General features: G+C 42.3%; 1 protein-coding gene across 1 annotated transcript; it reads right to left on the bottom strand.

Moving 5' to 3' along the window:
- Positions 1 to 2864: 2864 nt before the first annotated feature.
- LOC137884641 (4-hydroxy-2-oxoglutarate aldolase, mitochondrial-like) lies at positions 2865 to 18649 on the bottom strand. The gene is made up of 7 exons (XM_068726509.1): positions 18080 to 18649; positions 16906 to 17034; positions 15009 to 15136; positions 14441 to 14575; positions 10217 to 10313; positions 5367 to 5500; positions 2865 to 3811 (listed from the first exon to the last, which is right to left on the bottom strand). Exons 1-7 carry the CDS (start codon positions 18291 to 18293, stop codon positions 3662 to 3664), a joined length of 987 nt encoding a protein of 328 aa, XP_068582610.1. The 5' UTR covers positions 18294 to 18649; the 3' UTR covers positions 2865 to 3661.
- Positions 18650 to 18850: the final 201 nt, after the last annotated feature.

Below are 18850 nucleotides of genomic sequence, written 5' to 3'. Positions count from 1 at the left end.
AGAGAGAGAGAGAGAGAGAGAGAGAGAGAGAGAGAGAGAGTGATGGAGGGAAGAGGGAGCGGGGGAGACGAATGACAAACTGTCAGGTGTGGAGGGATGATGAAGTGTGGAGGGAGGAGGGAGGATTTCAACTTGATGTCATCTTCGCCCTCCTCTCGGTGACTCTGCAGCGCTGAGGGCAGCTTCTGCTGACTCGCCACTCGCTCGCCCCGGGAGGAGCAGGAGCAAGATATACACATTATACCTCTCTCTCTCCCCCCCCCACCCCCACCCCACACACACAGCCCACCATCGCTGCTGCTGTGTGTGTGTGTGTGTGTGTGTCCACCGGGACCGTTGGCATCACAAGAAGCCTCGCGGGTCCACTGAGATCAAAGGGAATGCCCTTGACGCAGAGCAGCGCGGTGGAGCGCGTCGCCTCCGTGTGGCCGCCTGGAGACACTGCAGCTCAGAAGAAGATGAAGGAAGTTCAAAAGTACCGTTTTTTTTATTTTTTTTATTTCATTTAAAGAAAAAGTTTCTAAAGGTCAGCGGGGAAGCTGTAAGGTCACCAACTCTGCAGCAGTTCAGTTAATAGAAGCTGTGAGGAGAAAGAAGAAGAGCTAAATTAGAAATTAGAAAAATTAAGAGGTCAAAAAAATTAACTCTCCTTTTCTGTCTCTGAAAGGAACTGTGTTTCTCTTTGGCTGCTAAACAATTGAGCTTTAACCTCTCCATGCTCCTTCGCTCCTAAAGCATTTAGGTTTAGCAGCCATGGAGAAACACAGTTATAAAAGGTATTCCAAAAAAAGAAAAGAACAAAGAAAAATCTTTTTTCTCTCTGCTGTTTCTTTTTTTTTTTGTGTCATAGATTTGAAGCGACGCGAGCGCCCTTGGAAAAGAGGCTTTACAAACGAGTGAATGAAGAGAATTCACCTCATTCGTATCAGAAATCCTTGGAGAGAGGCCTCAGCATCGCTGTCACCGCCGCACAATCAAAGAGAGTCAAAGGCTTTTGTGTCGCAGCGATGTTCCCAAATAGACGAGTTCAGATGAAGTCTTTTGAGAGGAATGTCTTTCAAACTGGGAAAAAAGGGAAGTTTGTGACCAATGTGTTGAATGCATCCTTTCATCCTCTAAAAGTCCAGGTGGAACTAATGAACTCAAAGCACCACTGCACACCATGTTGTGTGTGTGTGTGTGTGTGTGTGTGTGTGTGTGTGTGTCTGATTGTATTTGGTTATAATGGTTCTGCAGACAAACACACCGAGAATCATCAAACTTGTTTTTGCTCTGGTTTGATTCACAGTTTGGGGTTTTTACAGAACATTCGAAAACTTTCGTTACCAGAACTCTTTGATTGTGAATTTATTTACAAATTCCTCCGTCGTCGTCGTCGTCCTCTGATCTTATAGGTGGAGGTGGAAGGTGGAGGTGGAGGCGTCTACTTTTCACACAAACAAAACAAATCCCAAAACCATTTGATTAACGAAAGAAAGACGCCTGAACAGGAAGGCTCATGCTTATATCATTTGATTACTTCTTAAATTATCTAATGTTTAAATGCAGATTTGACCAAAAATGTGTGCATGGACTCAAAGAAGGCAAAGCCACTGAAAACCTCGTAAATATTTCAATCTATTACACGCAATGAATTCTATCTTATAAACCGAATATGGCACCTGAAACTGTTAACGTGAAACTATTAACCCAACAAATGAATACGTGTTCAAAAGGCATTATGCACCGCGGCAAATTACGTACTGCGGCCAAGGCCGACGCTCCGTTGCAGTTGCTGAAAATGATTCCACATATTTCCACAAAAATGTAAACTTACATCTCACACATCAAAAGGTCTGCCACAGCGTAACAATATATCTAATCACGGAACATTTCACATTAAAAGGCTGTGAAAGAAACGGAACTATAACTCGGTAACGAACTGAAAACTGTGCGTCGGTCGATCTCGTACCGATTGCTACGAGAACTTTTCCCTCCTGCACCCACAATGCATCCTTTCTTTAGGATCCAGGAAGCATTTCCTTCGGCAAAAAAAAAAAAAAGGTGCTAATTGGAGACACGGTTAGATAAAAGCAAAGAAACTGCTCTATATGAAAAAGAAAAAAGAAGCCGAAGGCTCTCATTGCCATGGCTACACTCAGAGTTAATTACCGCCATAATTGAGGCTTTTAACTTCTTCCACATCTGAGAGCGCCATGACGGTTCATTCAGACACAAAATGTGTTCGTGACCTCCAGTCAAGCCTCCACACTGAACTCCGGCTGATCCGAGATCTTTGAATCTACCGGTGGAAACATTCAAACCAACGTGTAAATAAACAGACAATTGAATCAGGTGAGCCAGCCATCTTCACAGGGAAACACTCAAAGAGGTGGTTTCACTTCTCTGACTCGAGTGTTAGCTCCTCGTCTCTTACTAAGTGTGTTTTATATACGTTCTGCCTTTATTTGGGGTCAGAAGTGTAAAATGAATGCGCTACATATTCTACCCTTCAAATTCTCACAATGGAACAAAGAGGCGCCCGTGGCACCTTTCGCTGCACCGTGTCAGCGAATTACACGCAGTCACACGGTAAGTTAAGAGAAATCCTTCAGTGTTCATTATGCAGGTAATAGAGTGCTGCAGAAATGAGTCCTAAAACCTGGAAATGAGTCAGCCTCCTGCACTTCTAAATCTCTGAAATAGGAACACAAGCTTAAGAGATTTTAAGGGTTTTGTTCCAGGAGTCGCCCCCTGCTGGTCAGTAGAGAGAAGACACCTCCGCAGCGTTTACACTTCAAAAACACCAAATCTGTCTGCAGAAAGAGGAATTATTTGGAAACAAACCCAGTTTTTTCTTCAGTTAAAATGACATGAAACATATATTATTGAAGTGAAATGCAATTTTATTGTTGAAACAAGTGCATAGACATAAAAGGCTCAGAATTTCCAAGAATTAAATTGTACAACACAAAAACAAAATCATAAATTTGTGAGAAAAACCCCCAGAAATTCTCTGAGATTAAAGGAGACACATCATGCTCATATGCAGGTTCATACTTGAATTTGGGTTTTCTACTTCAACATGTTTAGATGCTTCAATAATCAAAAAACACTTTATTTTTCTCGTACCGTCTGTCTGAATGTACCTGAATTCACCCTCGATCTGAAACGCTTCGTTTTAGCGCCTGTCTCTTTAAGAGCCCCCCTTCTGAAAAAGCCTAGTCTGCTCTGATTGGCGGCGGCGGCGGCGGCGGTATATTCTAATGAGCATGTGACATTAGGAAGGGGAGCCACACCTGATTGGCTTGTTGAATCACATGTTCTCTGATCTAGACGGCCAACAAAAAACTTTGTTTAAAGTTGTATTAATTCGTTAAAAATGTAGATTCTTTTCTTTGTGAAACAAAACAATCAACATAAATGATTTAGGAAACAAACCTATAACAACTTTATATATACTGTATATATTTGAACCTAGTTGATTTGATTTTTGGTATTTTTATGCGAGTCAACAACAGATTTATTTTTTTGCCGAGTTCCCCCAACGTGTCACTTCACACCGTCTATGGACTGAACAGCTTAAGTGTTTCCAGGTAAAGAACACACACACACACACACACACACACACACACACACACACACACACACACACACACACACACACCCTGCCCGTGTCACCTCACAGCCAACCGTTGGAGGAAAAGTCCCGCCTCAACTGCTGAGTCTCGGCCTCCGCGAGCGGCTGAAGAGGCGATCGACAGGCACCGCCGTGGAAACCGAACCACTCCATCGCCTGCTTGAGGGCGGGAACGCCAAACTTCCTGGTCACCTAGCAACACAGAGCTCCAATCAGTCTCCCTGTACAACAACAACCCCCCCCCCCCCGCCACCTCTGCCGTGTGGTTTCAAAGCTTTATCAATACTGACACGTTTACTTTATTTGTGATCGATATCTGGCTGCAGAGCGGCATCCGGATCACGTGTCACTTCCTACGAGAGCGAAGCTGGAGTTTCACGATGCGGCATGTCGAGGAGTTAACATTTAACAAACATTAACAGACACATCTGTAGCCCGAAGCGTATCATCCGGTGTCGTTTTCTCAACCGTCTCACTCGGAGAACACACAGCTCTCTCATATAACTTTGTGAAGCTCCAGCCCAGTTTCATTTCCATACTCTGTAGAAGTTAACTCGACACATCTTCATCTTGAAATAAACTTTTACCCTCTTGTAAGAATTACAAGGTCTTGTTACGTTTGTTATAAAAAATAATTCAGCTACAGTACTAACTCTCCTGACGTTCATTGAGGCAGCTTTTGTCACCAACAAACCCTCCCTCCCCGTCCCTTTCCTATAAAACCAACTTCTCCCGACTCCGTAGACTGTGGAGAGAGGAGTATTAGCGAAGAGTGTCCGTCACTCTTTCAATTAGCTTGTGATTTGCTTATGCTAATCGCTAGCGAACACATATCCCGGTCTTGCATGTTAACACAAATCCACAAATGTGTATAAGAGTTTATACTTTATGTTGTCACAATAACAGACCCTTTACAACACTCTTGCCTAACCATAATCATACAAATGGTCAGCATGCTAGCAATTAGCATTAGCTGTAGTGATTAGCATGGGCTAATTGGAAAGGTAACGGCCATTATGAACGGTAATTTAAAAACTGTAAAGTCTCGCTACACTTTAAAGTAAGATAGACCAAGCCCAGCAAGCAGTTTGTTGTTTTTCAAATGTTTTGTATGTAAAATAAAGACAAGGTGGAATTAGCAAGCTAACTAGCTAACCAGCAAGATGCTAAAGGTGTAACATGAATGCTTCATTGACGCACAGTGTAGTAAAGCACATTGCTAGCGCCAGATAATCAGTCATTAACACCGATTCACCACATTTTGTAATGTGCTGATAATGTAATGTTGTTTAATTTCAAATCCACAGAAAAGAGAGAAAAGTTGTGTGCTGTGTTGTGATTTTAATTCCACACTGGTTATGGAAAATGTTGTGTCCTACAGATTTGTTTATTATTATTTCAAGCATAGAGGCATTTAAGCCAAAGTTACTCTTTAATGTTGTCATTTTGTTTGTAGTTTTAATTAGATTTACTAGGTTACTTTCTAAGTAAACAGGACATATGCATGCAAGAGGGAAGCTGCCTTGTTGCTGGGCAGACTGGACTTTATACTATGCACAACTTGAACGTCATAAAAGCAGCCAATAGACTCCAGATCAGTTCTGAGAGACATGACTAAACCTCCAGTCTGTCATTACTTGTGAGAGTTTGTTCTGTTGTGTGTGTGTGTGTGTGTGTGTGTGTGTGTGTGTGTGTGTGTGTGTGCGCGGCGGCTAAAAGCGTCCACCGCGCAGCAGATGGCACTCACGGCGGCGTTGGGCTCGATGAGGCGCTGCTGCAGGCCTCTGGCTTCCTCCCAGCGACCGGACACACACAGGCTCTCCAACTCGCACAGCTCCCGGCCCAGAACGTTGGCCAGCGCACACACCCCGCCTACCGCACCTAGACACCCGGATCACAATCAAGAGCCGACGGATTCAGAATATACAGCGATATACCGTAAAACAATGAGAAACTTTCTTTACCTTTTGAGCCACCACATCCTTTCCTTCTACCAGCACGTGTCTCAATACAAAAGGAAGGAAAGAAAGATCCAAACTGTGTCTCAACAGCCATTCTAGCGTCTCCATGAGGCCTGAGCTAACTTCGCCGCGCTAACATGTTTACAATGACTGAATTTAGCAGGTATAATGTTGACGATGTTCACCATCTCAGTTCAGCAGCGCGGTACAGCTGAGGCTGATGGGAGTGTCATTAGTTCTGCAGCAATTCAGTCATGAACCAAAGTGCTGGACAACATTTCAGTTATTTCACTTAAACGTAGTCATCGTCACGTCACCATTGGTTTGTGGTCTGATGTTTTAAAGCCTCGGTGATTTCGCTGTCGCCATCTTGGATTACGGCCGTCGCCATGTTGTTGTTTTTTGCATCCAATGAACAGACGTTACCATATTTGGAATGCGGAGGAGTGACGTAGAGACGACCGTATACGTCTCTGGTAGAGACATGTCAATCACTGTGTAGCCCCGCCCCTAAATCATCCCCTGCTTTATGGTCTGTTTCACTCTAAATGTTCCATAATGTACTAAATGAACATCATGCTGTATTGAAGAAGACTGTAAACTAGAGATGGAGACCATAAACTCATGTTTACAATGTTTACTGAGGGAATAAATCAAGAGAGAAGTAGAGTCATTTTAGACTAGACTTCTATACAACCAGAGGAGTCGCCCCCTGGTGGACACTAGAGAGAATGCAGCTTTAAGACACTTCAACATCGGCTTCACTCGGCAGAACCGGAGGTTGCTGGCTTTCGTAGAAAAACGCACAAAAAAATCTTTACCATTAGAATATATGTTGACTAAAGTGATCTCACAGGATTTTTGGTTAGCAAATTCCCCATCTCTGCAAAAAAAACAACAACAACAACCTGGTCCAGCTTTTAAGGGTTGTACTTACAACCAGCTGTTCCAATCTGGTTTCATACTCACGTTAAGTTGAAGGAAGGTGGCCGGATAAATCACGTTTGATCAGCTCACTGTGAGCAATCACTCAACTCAGCGCTTATATGTTTAGAATATTAAAAAGCTCCTTCCACCAATCATGCACAGTGCGCTAAAGCATTAGCATGCATCACGGCAAAGTACAAGAAGCACTTGAGCTGCCCAAGAAGTCGAACGTGTGGACAGAATTCAGTGTTCAAACAACTGTAGATAAAACCTGCCTGAACATATTTCCCTCTCAAATAAAGACGTCCATCACTCTCCTGGTTTTACAGCTGTGTTGTCAACACACAGACATAAATGATTCACTGGCAACGTTTTGGAGGTAGAAAGCCAGACCTATCTTTTTCTCTCCTGACAGATCGGTACGCCGTTCATTCAGTGCGATGTCATTTTTTATTTCTTTTTATTTATACACATAGCTAGATACACACATTATCCAAGGCAGCTAGATATGATGGCCTTCCAGTGTGACATCTCACTGCCTGCGTCTGGTGGAGGAGGGAAGCAGAGAGCCAGCCTTCCGTCCGCGGCCTTGAAGTTGTTGTTGTTGTTGTTGTTGTTGTTGTGGATAGACGAGCCGGCGGCTGCCGATGGGCGGATTTTCTGTCTGAATTATGTTTCTGTTGGCTTGCCGCCGCACGGCTTACCGAACGCTGCTGACTGACGGGCGAAGCTGCACCGCGAGTGAAGAAAAGACGCCAAAAGGTCGGCAAAGGAGGCAGAATCAGATTCAAAATGTCCAGGCTTGTGGAGAATTGTGTGCCAGAACTGACTGAAACAGATCTCTGCCCAACAACACATTCATCCCAATGATATAATTGTCATCAGTTAACACCTTCCTCCACCTAATAAAAAGATATCGCCTATTTTTGATTGTTAGATCCTTGAGTTTAAGTAGAGAGACGCAATAAATATGACTGGAAATGGGAAAACCAGTCTCATGTCATGTTATGCATGTCATGCTGTAAGGCCATTAGCTTAGCTTAGCATAAAGACTAGAGGCAGGGGGAAACGGCTAGTCCACCAAAACTTCACTAGTTAAAGGAGCAACATACGATATTCAGAGCAATAATTAGCTGTTTCCGTCAATTGCGAAGCAAATTTTAAGTCAATTTTTCGAAATGTAGGAAAAAAGAAATTTGAATTAGGCAATTTCCATCAACTGGAGCGAATGAACTCTGCTACAGCGTAGTTTGGTCAGAAGTTGGCGCTGTCGGCTACGTTTGGCTGTAATCTGCCAGTAAATGGAGTAGAAGAAGAAGAAGAAGAAGAAGAAGAAGAAGAAGAAGTCGAGGTCGTATCTACGATAGATAAATGCAGAAAAGTCTTCAGGAGTTTGTTTCAATTCATCAAATGTTTCCGTGTCCATAGTGCTTTTCTAATGCGAAGCTTCAAAATGTGCATAAACTGATGTGAATGGAGACATATTATTGTCGCACACATTACAGCAAGTTTATGTTGGAGGGCTCGATTTCTTTTTTGTCTTTTGTCTTATTACAAAAGTCAGCAAATGATTCAAGTTTTTTTACTTTTGGAACCACAAAAACCCAAAGTTCTGGTTTTTGGCTCTCAACAGAATTAATGATGGCAGCAGAATTGTCCGTAACTTTTAGTTTTTAAATTCAACTTTTAACTCGTGAACACACACACACACACACACACACACACACACACACACACACACACACACACACACATGAATATTCAAGATGCCGACATCACCAGCAGTTCTCCCAACAACAAGCTTATGCAAAAAAATGCACAACCGCAACACCAGAGTACAATTTCAGTGACGATAAAAAACACGTCCTTGCACTATAACGACACCGACGGCCACGTTTCTGTCGGAGAAACGGGAACATCGTGAGATTTTGGCTCAATTCTGAGACAACCTGCAAAACACAACTGAAGTAGACGCGAGTGTTCGCCTCTTTGTTGCGACGCTCGACGAGGGTTTGACTGACAGGGCCTCAGCTTTACTGTTGAGGGTGTCGAGAGAAATGAATTCAGATATCAAGACTTTAAACACACGCTCACCGTGGACACATTATCATATCAATCACTCAGCGCTACCTGTGTCCATCACACACACACACACACACACACACACACACACACACACACACACACACACACACACACACACATACACACACACACACACACAGCCAATTACTCCCATATTTCAGTTATGGAGATGAGAACATGTTCGGGAGCAAAGATCAGAGAACTGTGAAAGTGTGTGTGTGTGTGTGTGTGTGTGTGTGTGTGTGTGTGGCGCAGGGCTGGCAGTGGGAGAACATGACTCATTAGGTTCCTGAGCATCATATTGATGCCTATCCCCTAACGTGTTATCTAATCCAGGCTTACAGTACACGGTACGTGGCGGACATTCATAAGAAGGCAGCTGCTGCCAAAAGGATGCTGATGAATTTTTGATTTGCTGCAACTTTAAATGAAAGATCGCACACTCAAAAAAACACAAAAAAACACTCAACAGTCACTTCATTTCTGAAAAGGCAGAGAGGTTGCTGGTTTGATTGCTGAGGGTATTTTGCGTGACTCCGGTGTTTCCAGCCTGTGATTATGTTACGGTTGTGACATTCAGACTCTCAAGTTCTGAGAAATAGAAATATATCAGACTCCCGTTTTCATTGATTCACAATTGTTTCCCGTCAGGCGGCAACCTCTGAAAAGTAAAGTCAATGCTGAAGTTCCTTAAAGCTGCATTCTCTCTAGTGTCCACCAGGGGGCGACTCCTCTGGTTGTATAGAAGTCTAGTCTAAAATGACTCTACTTCTCTCTTGATTTATTCCCTCAGTAAACATTGTAAACATGAGTTTATGGTCTCAATCTCTGACAGACAAAAAACAAGATGGTGACGGTACAAAATGCTGAACTCGAGTTTCGTAACGGCAGACCACAAACAAATAGGGGAAATCAAGGTAACTAAGTCCATGAGGGGCAGAAGAGTGAATCTATCTTTGCACTGAACTGGGCACAGAGTGTTTTCTCCTAATGGTAATAATTCTCTTGTGGTAATAAAATGTTTTGAAACCTCTTCAATGATGGTGCATTGACTAATGTGTGTAACATCAACACGTCCAAATTCAATTGTCTTTGTTTCAAGGTGAATAATTGCCCATTTTCCAGCCTCACAGCTCTTGGAGTGTTTCATTATCATTCATCATTCATTAAGTCTGAGAGATTTTAAAAGAGTTGCTACTCCCACTACGGACGCAATGATGATGTAAATTTAGCAAATTAATCAGGAGTTGACTTAATGTACTTTGCGATGGATTAATTCTTTCAAGTAATTTCCACGCCTTCGCTAATTGATTTTTATAGTAAAATGAAATTAAACCATAAGAGCTGCTTAACAGGAGGCACAGTAGGAAATCAATCAAAAATGAGGACATGTCTAGGACATGAAATCCTGTGCAACTCAATATCGGGAGTGAGAGTGAAATGTGGAAACAACAACAAGAAGTGACGCCACAATGCAAGGGCTTATGGGCAGAAAGGACAGATGTTGACATCTGAAGGAAAATGTGTGAATTATGTGGATGTTTTCTTTGCACCTTTAATAGAGGAACTGATATGAAAGATGTACAAAAGAGACAATAAAGGTCCCGGTCTTAGGGCTTCCTACCAACGCTATAGGCGGCCATGAGGAACCCCGCTGAGCCCGCCAACACCTGGAAATCCTGCGTTTTGGTTTTGTGAACAATCAGGCCAATCCGTGAGATCTGAGGAGAGAGTATAAAAGACACACATAGAGAGAGAAGAAGAAGGTAAAACATCAGGACCGTTTCATTGTCATCACTCCTCCCTGCTGTCAGGACTAGTATCTGGTGTAGTTTTATTTTTTTTAATCCCTGGAGATGCTGTCACAAGAGACGACGACAAATCAAACATCTCACAAGGTACACAAATCGCTCAAATCGACTCTTAACATGGGGGAGGATTTGGGAGGAGGGGGATCGTTCAAAACCATAAACAAGAGAAGAAGAAGAGAGAGAGAGAGAGAGAGAGAGAGAGAGAAAACCCAGAGACAAGTCCCAAGTGAGAAGAAAAAGGAATCATCTTCAAAAGAGGAGGAGGGGGAAGACTCATGAATAATTGATAAGCTTCCTATTTTGTTTTGCCTCTTCTAATTCTCTTTTGTCAATCCAGATATGAAGCGTCAGAATCCAAATAAAGCTGAAATGTTCAAAAGGAGGAAGGAAGACGACTCCGCGGCTCCTCCGCACATGAAACCGAAGGCTCCGCAGGGAGAAAAAAAAAAACCCTGCAGCCTCCACTTTAAATCTCCCTCACCGTCACCGCCGATGGGGGGGCTATTTTTAACCGCCGTGGTGTCAATCAGTTTTCCCTCATATCAGTCATTTCAAACACGCCGGCTGTAATTGATCAGTCAGTCGATCGGGTTACAGGAGCTCCTGCTGCTCTCCTGAAAGCGTTGAGCACTTTATTTCGATACAGCTCCAGTGGGAGAAAATAACATCGCCCCGGTGACAGGAAAACACTCATTATCTTTTACTTTTTTTAAACTCTCATTATTGTCATTAAGCTGCAGTGTGTCAACGTGAGAGCAAAGAGGAACTTAACCCTTATGACTTATGATAACGCATCAATCACAAAATGCACCCAGAGGTTATTTATTTAAATTCTTCTTCTTTTTATTGTTGCCTCAGGGCAACAATGTGGAGTATGTGTATAAAAAACAAAACAAAAAAATCAGATTTCAGTCTAAAAAATGTAATGTGATTGAGACAATGTTTATGTTATGAACTGTAATCATCAGTAGTCATCTTAATCAACACTGTATGTTGTTTTAATGTCAATTAGCAGCGTGATCGTGACGCTGGCGTCATATTTAGGAGGTCAGAACTATCTCTGAGCCGTTACAGACGAGGCTTTGATTGCTCGCGGCTCTCTTGCGGGGACAAACAATGAAGGCGCTGTGATTATTTCACCGAAGAGACGGGATGATTGCAGAACACGGTGATTTTGGTTGGTGTGCAAAAAAAAAAAAAAACGGTGACGCCTCGACAACAACGCCCTCGTAGATTCGCACGTCTGCCACGTGCAGGAGGTGCACAGGCTCGACGCCAAAAACACAAGATGTGCAACAGCGTGGGAAGGAGGAATCAGATTTCAGGAGATGAGGTGAAACTCGTAATGCTTTAACTGTTAATATCTTAACGTCACGACAAGAACATTAAAAGCTGCAGAGATGAGGCCGATCTGATTGGCGGATGACGAACGTCTCGAGCAGGATTCAAAACCCGCGACACGTCTAAACCCGCCAGCTGACGAACCCTCGGTACGTCTCAGTCGTTTATTCACAAACAACCAACCCGTCAGACGTTGACCGCCCGATCGAGAGGTGGCGGTCAACGTCAAAACGTATCACCGTTGACGAACGGAGACGATTAAAAAACACAAGCTGCCGCTTAGTCTCGCGTGCCCGAAATAGAAACGCACGGAAACCACAAACGGATCTATTTCTTACTTGTTGTGTCTCCGTTTGGTTAGTTTTGTTTCAAAAGGAGCGGAGAGAATCTGAGGATCTGACTGCCGTTTGATCCGCTAACGAGCTCGGCAACCGGAGTCTCAAAACAGCTGCTTTTAAAAAGGAACATCCCACTGAAAACTCAAACCTCACCACCACTATTTCATAAATGATTATACTTAAAAAGGTCCTCTATACAACATTCAGGGCATTAACATTCTTCTTGTGTTTTCTCGCCTCGCAGGTTTCTGTGGATCGTGGTTATATCTGGACCCTGGTCTTGCCTCCTGCCGTAGCCCTGCTGACTCCCACTGCAACTATCTTTATTATTAGTAGATGCATTACTATTGCTGATACCATTAGTGCTTCTAGTATCAGCATTATTCCACTATATCCACTGCTGCTGTTATTACTAGAAGTCGCAACTGTGAGGGTCCTGGGACAGAGGATGTCGCATGTGTACAGATTATAACGTCTTCTGAGGAGAATCTGTGATTATAGGCTATAGAAAATGAATTGAATTGAATAGAATATTGTCTATGGAAAGATATATTGGAGGACCGTCTACCTGAGCAGAGAATAAAGTCCATAGAAATAAGATAGGAGAAGAACAGACATTGAACTTTCTCGTGGTCATTTGACTTGTACAAAATAAATTGCAGATTGTTGTTAGTTGTTATGGTGTCAACAGACGTCAGTGGGGCGGTAAATTGTTGTCGTAGCTCCGGACACGGATGTCTTGCTAGTTAGCAAGGTAGCTAACGTAGCTAGGTAGCTAACGTAGGCGGCGGGACGTTGGACCCAAAACCATTTGAGACCGTCATCTTGGAAACACAGATTTTTAACAATTATTTTGAGATTTCATAGACGAAACAACTGATCAAGAAAACATAACGGACATATTTATCTGCAATTTAAAATGTTAGCTGTAGCCCTACAGCTGCATGGATTATATGTGCCTGCTTTAATGCACACAGAAACACGAGCAGTGAAAAGGAAAAAGACAGTAAAGAAGCTTTTTTTTTTTTTTTTTGCACAAGCAATCACAGGTTGTTTGTGATCAATCATGATGACCGCGCCGTGAGACAAGTCAATCTTGTCCTACAAGCCTGTCCACGCCAGAGTCAGCTGATAACACACCAATTTATTTTCGGAAAATATGTCCTCAAATGTACTTTGGGTCAAAATATAACAAGATTCAATTCCAGAGGAGACATTTTTTTGATCACGTAATCTGCCAAATAGCAGGAGCTGGCTGATGTGGGCAAATCTGTTCGCCACTCATGTTCTGAATAATATTTCTGCAACTTTCGTCTGCCTTCCTCAAATTGACCCTTCACCCCTTGTTTTCTGCGTCCGTCCTCTTCACGCCCACCATTGAGCAGGGCCGCTGTGTGCTTGAACTACGCCCACGCTCCTGTCTCCCAGCAAGTGGACAAACTGCTATTTCCCAAATCACAAATCCATTTGTGCAACTTCTTGCAGACACTTCCCACACAGACGAAAAAGGTATTAAGGGCTCGACAAGAGCAAACTGTTTTTTTTGCTTCCCAACAAGTAACCCTGCAACCAACCCAGAAGGATAAAAGTACACACACACACACACACACACACACACACACACACACACACACACACACATTTAAGTTTTAGGTTCTTCAACAGCATAACTCTCTTCTCTACAGCAGCTAGTTTACTGAACAAAGAAATACAGCGCCGCTTCTACTGATTGTTGTCGCTGCCGAATCAGCATTGATTTAGTAACAACATTTTAAAATGTATAAAACATTGTTAAATACTTAGGTTTAATAAAACATTGTTAAATAGTTAGTTAGGTTTAATAAAACATTGTTAAATACTTAGGTTTAATAAAACATTGTTAAATAGTTAGTTAGGTTTAATAAAACATTGTTAAATACTTAGGTTTAAGACAACATTGTTAAATACTTAGGTTTAAGAAAAGATTGTTAAATAGTTAGTTAGGTTTAATAAAACATTGTTAAATACTTACATAGGTTTAAGAAAACATTGTTAAATAGTTAGTTAGGTTTAAGAAAACATTGTTAAATACTTAGTTAGGTTTTGAAAAAGGCTAAAATAACTACAGAAGTGGCGTTACTTCAGTACACAAGTTACGTGACAAATAAATCATCGTTGACTTCTCTCTTCGCTGGGCAGGAACAGCGATCTTCCTTTTTTTTCATCCATCTTTCGTCCCACACACCCTTCATGTCTGTAGGTGTAGCTACGAACGCTGTATGGGAACAGCCTGAGCTGCTCGACACAGATAATGTTTCTGCGACACCGACAGCTGATTGGGATCTTTGCATGGGAAAATAAAGAAGATGCGTTGCTTACGTCTCCTCCGCTGTCTTTAAGGCCCAGGATGTTTGGGTGCTGAGACAGCTGCACCACGGCGTCCAGCGGCAGCTCCAGCCCCGTGTTGGCCGGCACGCTGTACAGAACCACCGGCACAGGGCTGCTGTCCGCCACCTGCAGGGGAGACGCAGAGAGAAGAGCGCCATGTTTGAACTCTAATCCTCTCCCTTCTCTTTCATGACTCTGGTTTGATTCCCAAGTCAATAAAAGTACCGTACTTTTTCAAGATGTTCTCATTTAATCCTTCCCTCGGATCCCTTAAAGTTAACATTTGCACTGCAGCTTCATATAATTCGTACTATAAAATATCAAAATAATGTTGTACGGAAATATGTAAACTCAAAGCATGTTATGGCAGCCATCAAATAGAAGCAATAGAAGTATTCTAGATCAGTGAATCGTCCCCTTTATTGTGAAATGTTCACCTCGCTGTATAAGGGAGTTGCCGCCTCGATCGGTTTCTAACTTATTAATTTATTTTAAATTCACCAAAGTCACACAGTAATACAATTACTTAATACAGTAATGTGCGAGACCGTCAGCGGACCTTTGTGAAGTGCTGGATCAGAGCGCGGCCGTCCATCTTGCCCTTGTAGAAGCAGGGCGTCACCACGAGGACGACGTCGGCTCCGGCCGCCGCCATCTTCTCGGTGAGCTGCACTGTGGCTCTGGTGGCTGATGAGACGAGAGAGTGGAAAACAACTTTACAACTTTACAACCTGCACGACACGTCCGTCAAAAACCTTTAAAAGGACTGCGGGAGGTTTGTCATATTGCACTTGGCTTTTTGTTCCTTCTGTATTTATTTATTGTAATTTAATTCTAATATTGATTAAGTTTTGGTTTACATATACAACCAAAACTATTGTGTACGCCAACTTGTGACTTTTTTACAATAAGAAAGAAAAATAAAACACCGATAAACTAAAACAATTAAAAAAAGGACAAAACAGCCGTAGTTAAAAGTTTCCATTATTGAGCGAAGTATACAAATCCAATATTTTGTAAATGTATGTGCATAAATGTATCATAAATCATCCGTTTATTACGTTTACAAACAAAAAAATGATATTACTCAAAGCTGAACGGTCTTTTTTTTTTCCATATATAATATTTTCAAATCACTGCTTTATAGTCGGGGTTTCAGTTTTATACCAATTTCTTGTTATTCTTCCTTGTGATCTATATATACATACATACATACATACATACACATATATATATATATATACACACACACACACACACACACACACACACACACACACACACACACACACACATCTTATTTCTCCTACTTAAGAAACTAAAGGTAACAACCGTGGCCTCCTCTTCACTGTGTCTATGCGGTGAAGAGGAGGACGGACACGAGGAGCGACTGAATACCGGCGGAGCGAGAAGAAAAATGAAGTGAAGTGGCTGTAAAACTGACATCAGAACGGCGGGAAGGGCCGAGCAGAACCCAGACAATGTACGCAACAAATCTGTCCCTGGACTGTTGACTGACTACACATCTGTGAAATAACCGCTGAAGTGAGAGAACGGCAGGCTTTCATACCGTCAGTGAGTTAAAGCGCATCGCTCTGCTCTCATCGATGGATGTTCATCATAGAACTGAACAGGAAATAAAACTGTTACAGACTCCGTTTGACTTCAATTATCAGCGTTCAGTGTGAATAAACTCTTTTACTTTACCGAAGACCACTAAAGGGTTAGTCATCTTTTTGACGGCCTTCATTGCGTGACGTTATTATATTTAATTTTAGCGATTGTGATCCGTTTGAAGAACTCACAACATGAGTGAACTTTGGAGAGTTGAACCGCATTTTCTTTTTTATTCCGTAATCAGTTTTTATCTCAGCATAGGTGATTTTTATGAAAAAAAAATAATGTAAATGTCACATTAATATGACAGCTGGCTTGAAGCCAACTAATTGTTGTCATTTTTTTTTTTTTTTTAAATTATATTTATCACAGAACCTTTAATGTATTAAAAAAAGCATCTTTTCATAGTCGTAGTTGACATCTTTAGTGGTACAAACAGAAGATACATATTCATACAGCATTCATCTCTTTAAACTATTTGTTTTGTTTTCAACTTGACTCGACTTGTATGTATGTATGTATGTATGTATGTATGTATGTATGTATATATATATACATATACACACACACACAATAAAATAAAAAAATGTATATATATACATACACATATACAATAAAATAAAAAAATGTATATAACAATATATATATATATATATATATATATATATATATATATATATATATATATATATAACTATATACATATATATTTAAAATAGTTATATTGTGTGTGCAACGTACTTGGCCAATAAAAGGTGACTCTGATTCTAGTTAACACTGAGCATTAGATGGGGTGAGAGCGCGCACACACACACACACACACACACACACAGACCTACATTCACAGCCTGATCCGGCCATCAGCAGTTTGTCTGTGGGCAGCGATCGTCTGACCGTCTTCACCACCTCCACCCGCTCCTCCTCTGTCAGGAACGGGTACTCCCCGTTGGAGCCCTGAACCACCAGACCTGCAACACAAAACACCTCGTTATTTATATTTGTGTTACCTCAAGTTATCCTGTCTTTAAAACCGGTGGCTTCACATTCATTTTTTTATTTGTGTGTGCCAAACTGTAGATACTCTTGTGAACTACTCTGTTCTCCACATCTGAAGTACTTTGTTCCTCCTTCTCTCTATATGCGTACCTTCTAATTGTATTGTGTTGAAATAGCAACAGCTGTGATGACAGCAGATGTGGTCGTGTCAGCGGCATTAAAAGCTGCAAACGTAGTAATAATAGCAGCAGCAGCACGAGAGACAACAGACGGACAGAAAAACCCTCATCACACAGGTCACAAAATATATATACAACATGATGAAAAAGATGAGTAGTTATAGCAGATGAGAACTAGTAGTAGTAGTAGTAGTAGTAGTAGACACAGTTTAGTGCCAGGACAGCAGCAGATATACACACTGTCAGTAGAGGTGTTAACATGCACCGATGTATTGGTGCATGACATAAACACAGCAAGAGAAATTTAAATAGAAAATCAAGTATTGCAAAAAAATACAAATAAAAAGGAAAACCACACAAAAAAGTGTAAAAAAAACAATAGAAAATATGTAAATATATCTGAATTAAAATGTAACAGTAGCAGGAATGTTATAATAATTAATTAGTCGTAGGCTATTGTGTAAATAGTGGTAATATAAAACCACCAGAGGGCGACAAACCCCGTCAGGTGATTTTGCGTTTTTTCCTCCATGCTGAACTTTGTCCTCTCTCTCAGGTCCCTAAACAAACACTGATGGCTGACAGCCGATGAACCTCTCAGCAGGTTCCTGTGAAAGAGTAACACGTTCACGTGTCCTCGACGTCATCCCAACTATCCTAACGTTTAACCAAAGACGGCTGCAGACTGGTGTATTCCTAAAAGATCTCCTCACATTGAACCGTCTGTGTGAACACATTAAGTCTTACTGTGGACCATCTGGGTCCGCCTCAGTGACCCCTGTACTAATCGTTCTGGACTCTTCTGGACTCCCATAAGCACAGAGTAGTGTGTCCTGACCTTTGAATGGTATCTTGGCATACTTCTGCAGGTTTCCCTCCAGTTTCTGGTAGTCCACGTCCTCCTCGGGGGTGAACGGAGTGGCAATGGGCGGATACATCCCGCTGAGGTCCAGCGTGGAGGCTGCTGTGCGGCTCTGGGTCCGTGTCCATGCTGACAGGTGACCTCCTCTGCACAGGGGACTCAGACCTCTCCAGACCCGGACGCACAGCATCGTGAAGCGGACTGAGTGACCGAGTGACCGAGCTGCCCGCTGCCCTGTGTGTGCGTGTGCGTGTGTGTGTGTGTGTGTGTGTGTGTGTGTGTGTGTGTGTGTGTGTGTGTGTGTGTGTGTGTGTGCGCGCTGCTGGGACTCTGAACAGCTGCAGCAGACGAGGACGGTTAATCACTAATCCACTTTTGTAAATATTGACTTGAATTTGGGATTTCCGAGCAACTTTGAAACTGTCTCAACTCTCCGTTTTTCACTCGGTCACGTGTTTCTGTAAAAAAAACAAAAAGAAGCGCTCGTGTTCGTTTCTGGCGGCTTCCTCCTGCAGGTCAGCCGTCACCTGTTTGGGGACGATTGTCTAAAATGTTTCACCTCAACGCAAAGTTAGCAACGTGTGCTGCAGCAGATCAGAAGCTCCGCCCAGGAGCAGTAAGGGCTCATCAACCACTAGCACGGGACCAGGACTGTGCGCGTGGATAGAATACTCCATTACCTGGGCACAGGGGTCAGGTGTCCAAAGTGTGACGGCCCTCCATGTACCAACGAAGAAGAGACTCAGA

This window comes from Cebidichthys violaceus, unplaced genomic scaffold, assembly GCF_023349555.1.
Source record: "Cebidichthys violaceus isolate CVI_PGR_0920_01 unplaced genomic scaffold, fCebVio1.0.p SCAF_397, whole genome shotgun sequence".
Taxonomy (NCBI): domain Eukaryota; kingdom Metazoa; phylum Chordata; class Actinopteri; order Perciformes; family Stichaeidae; genus Cebidichthys; species Cebidichthys violaceus.
The sequence above is the reverse complement of the archived record's forward strand: the minus strand, read 5'-3'. Positions and strand labels throughout refer to the sequence as shown.

Excerpts from the sequence above, each read along its gene's own strand:
- LOC137884641 (XM_068726509.1), bottom strand. The coding sequence starts at position 18,293 with ATGCTGTGCGTCCGGGTCTGGAGAGGTCTGAGTCCCCTGTGCAGAGGA. Across the intron at positions 14,576-15,008 it reads TGATCCAGCACTTCACAAAG|GTGGCGGACAGCAGCCCTGT; the intron begins GTCCGCTGACGG and ends TCTCCCCTGCAG. Across the intron at positions 5,501-10,216 it reads CATGGCCGCCTATAGCGTTG|GTGCGGTAGGCGGGGTGTGT; the intron begins GTAGGAAGCCCT and ends CCGGGTGTCTAG.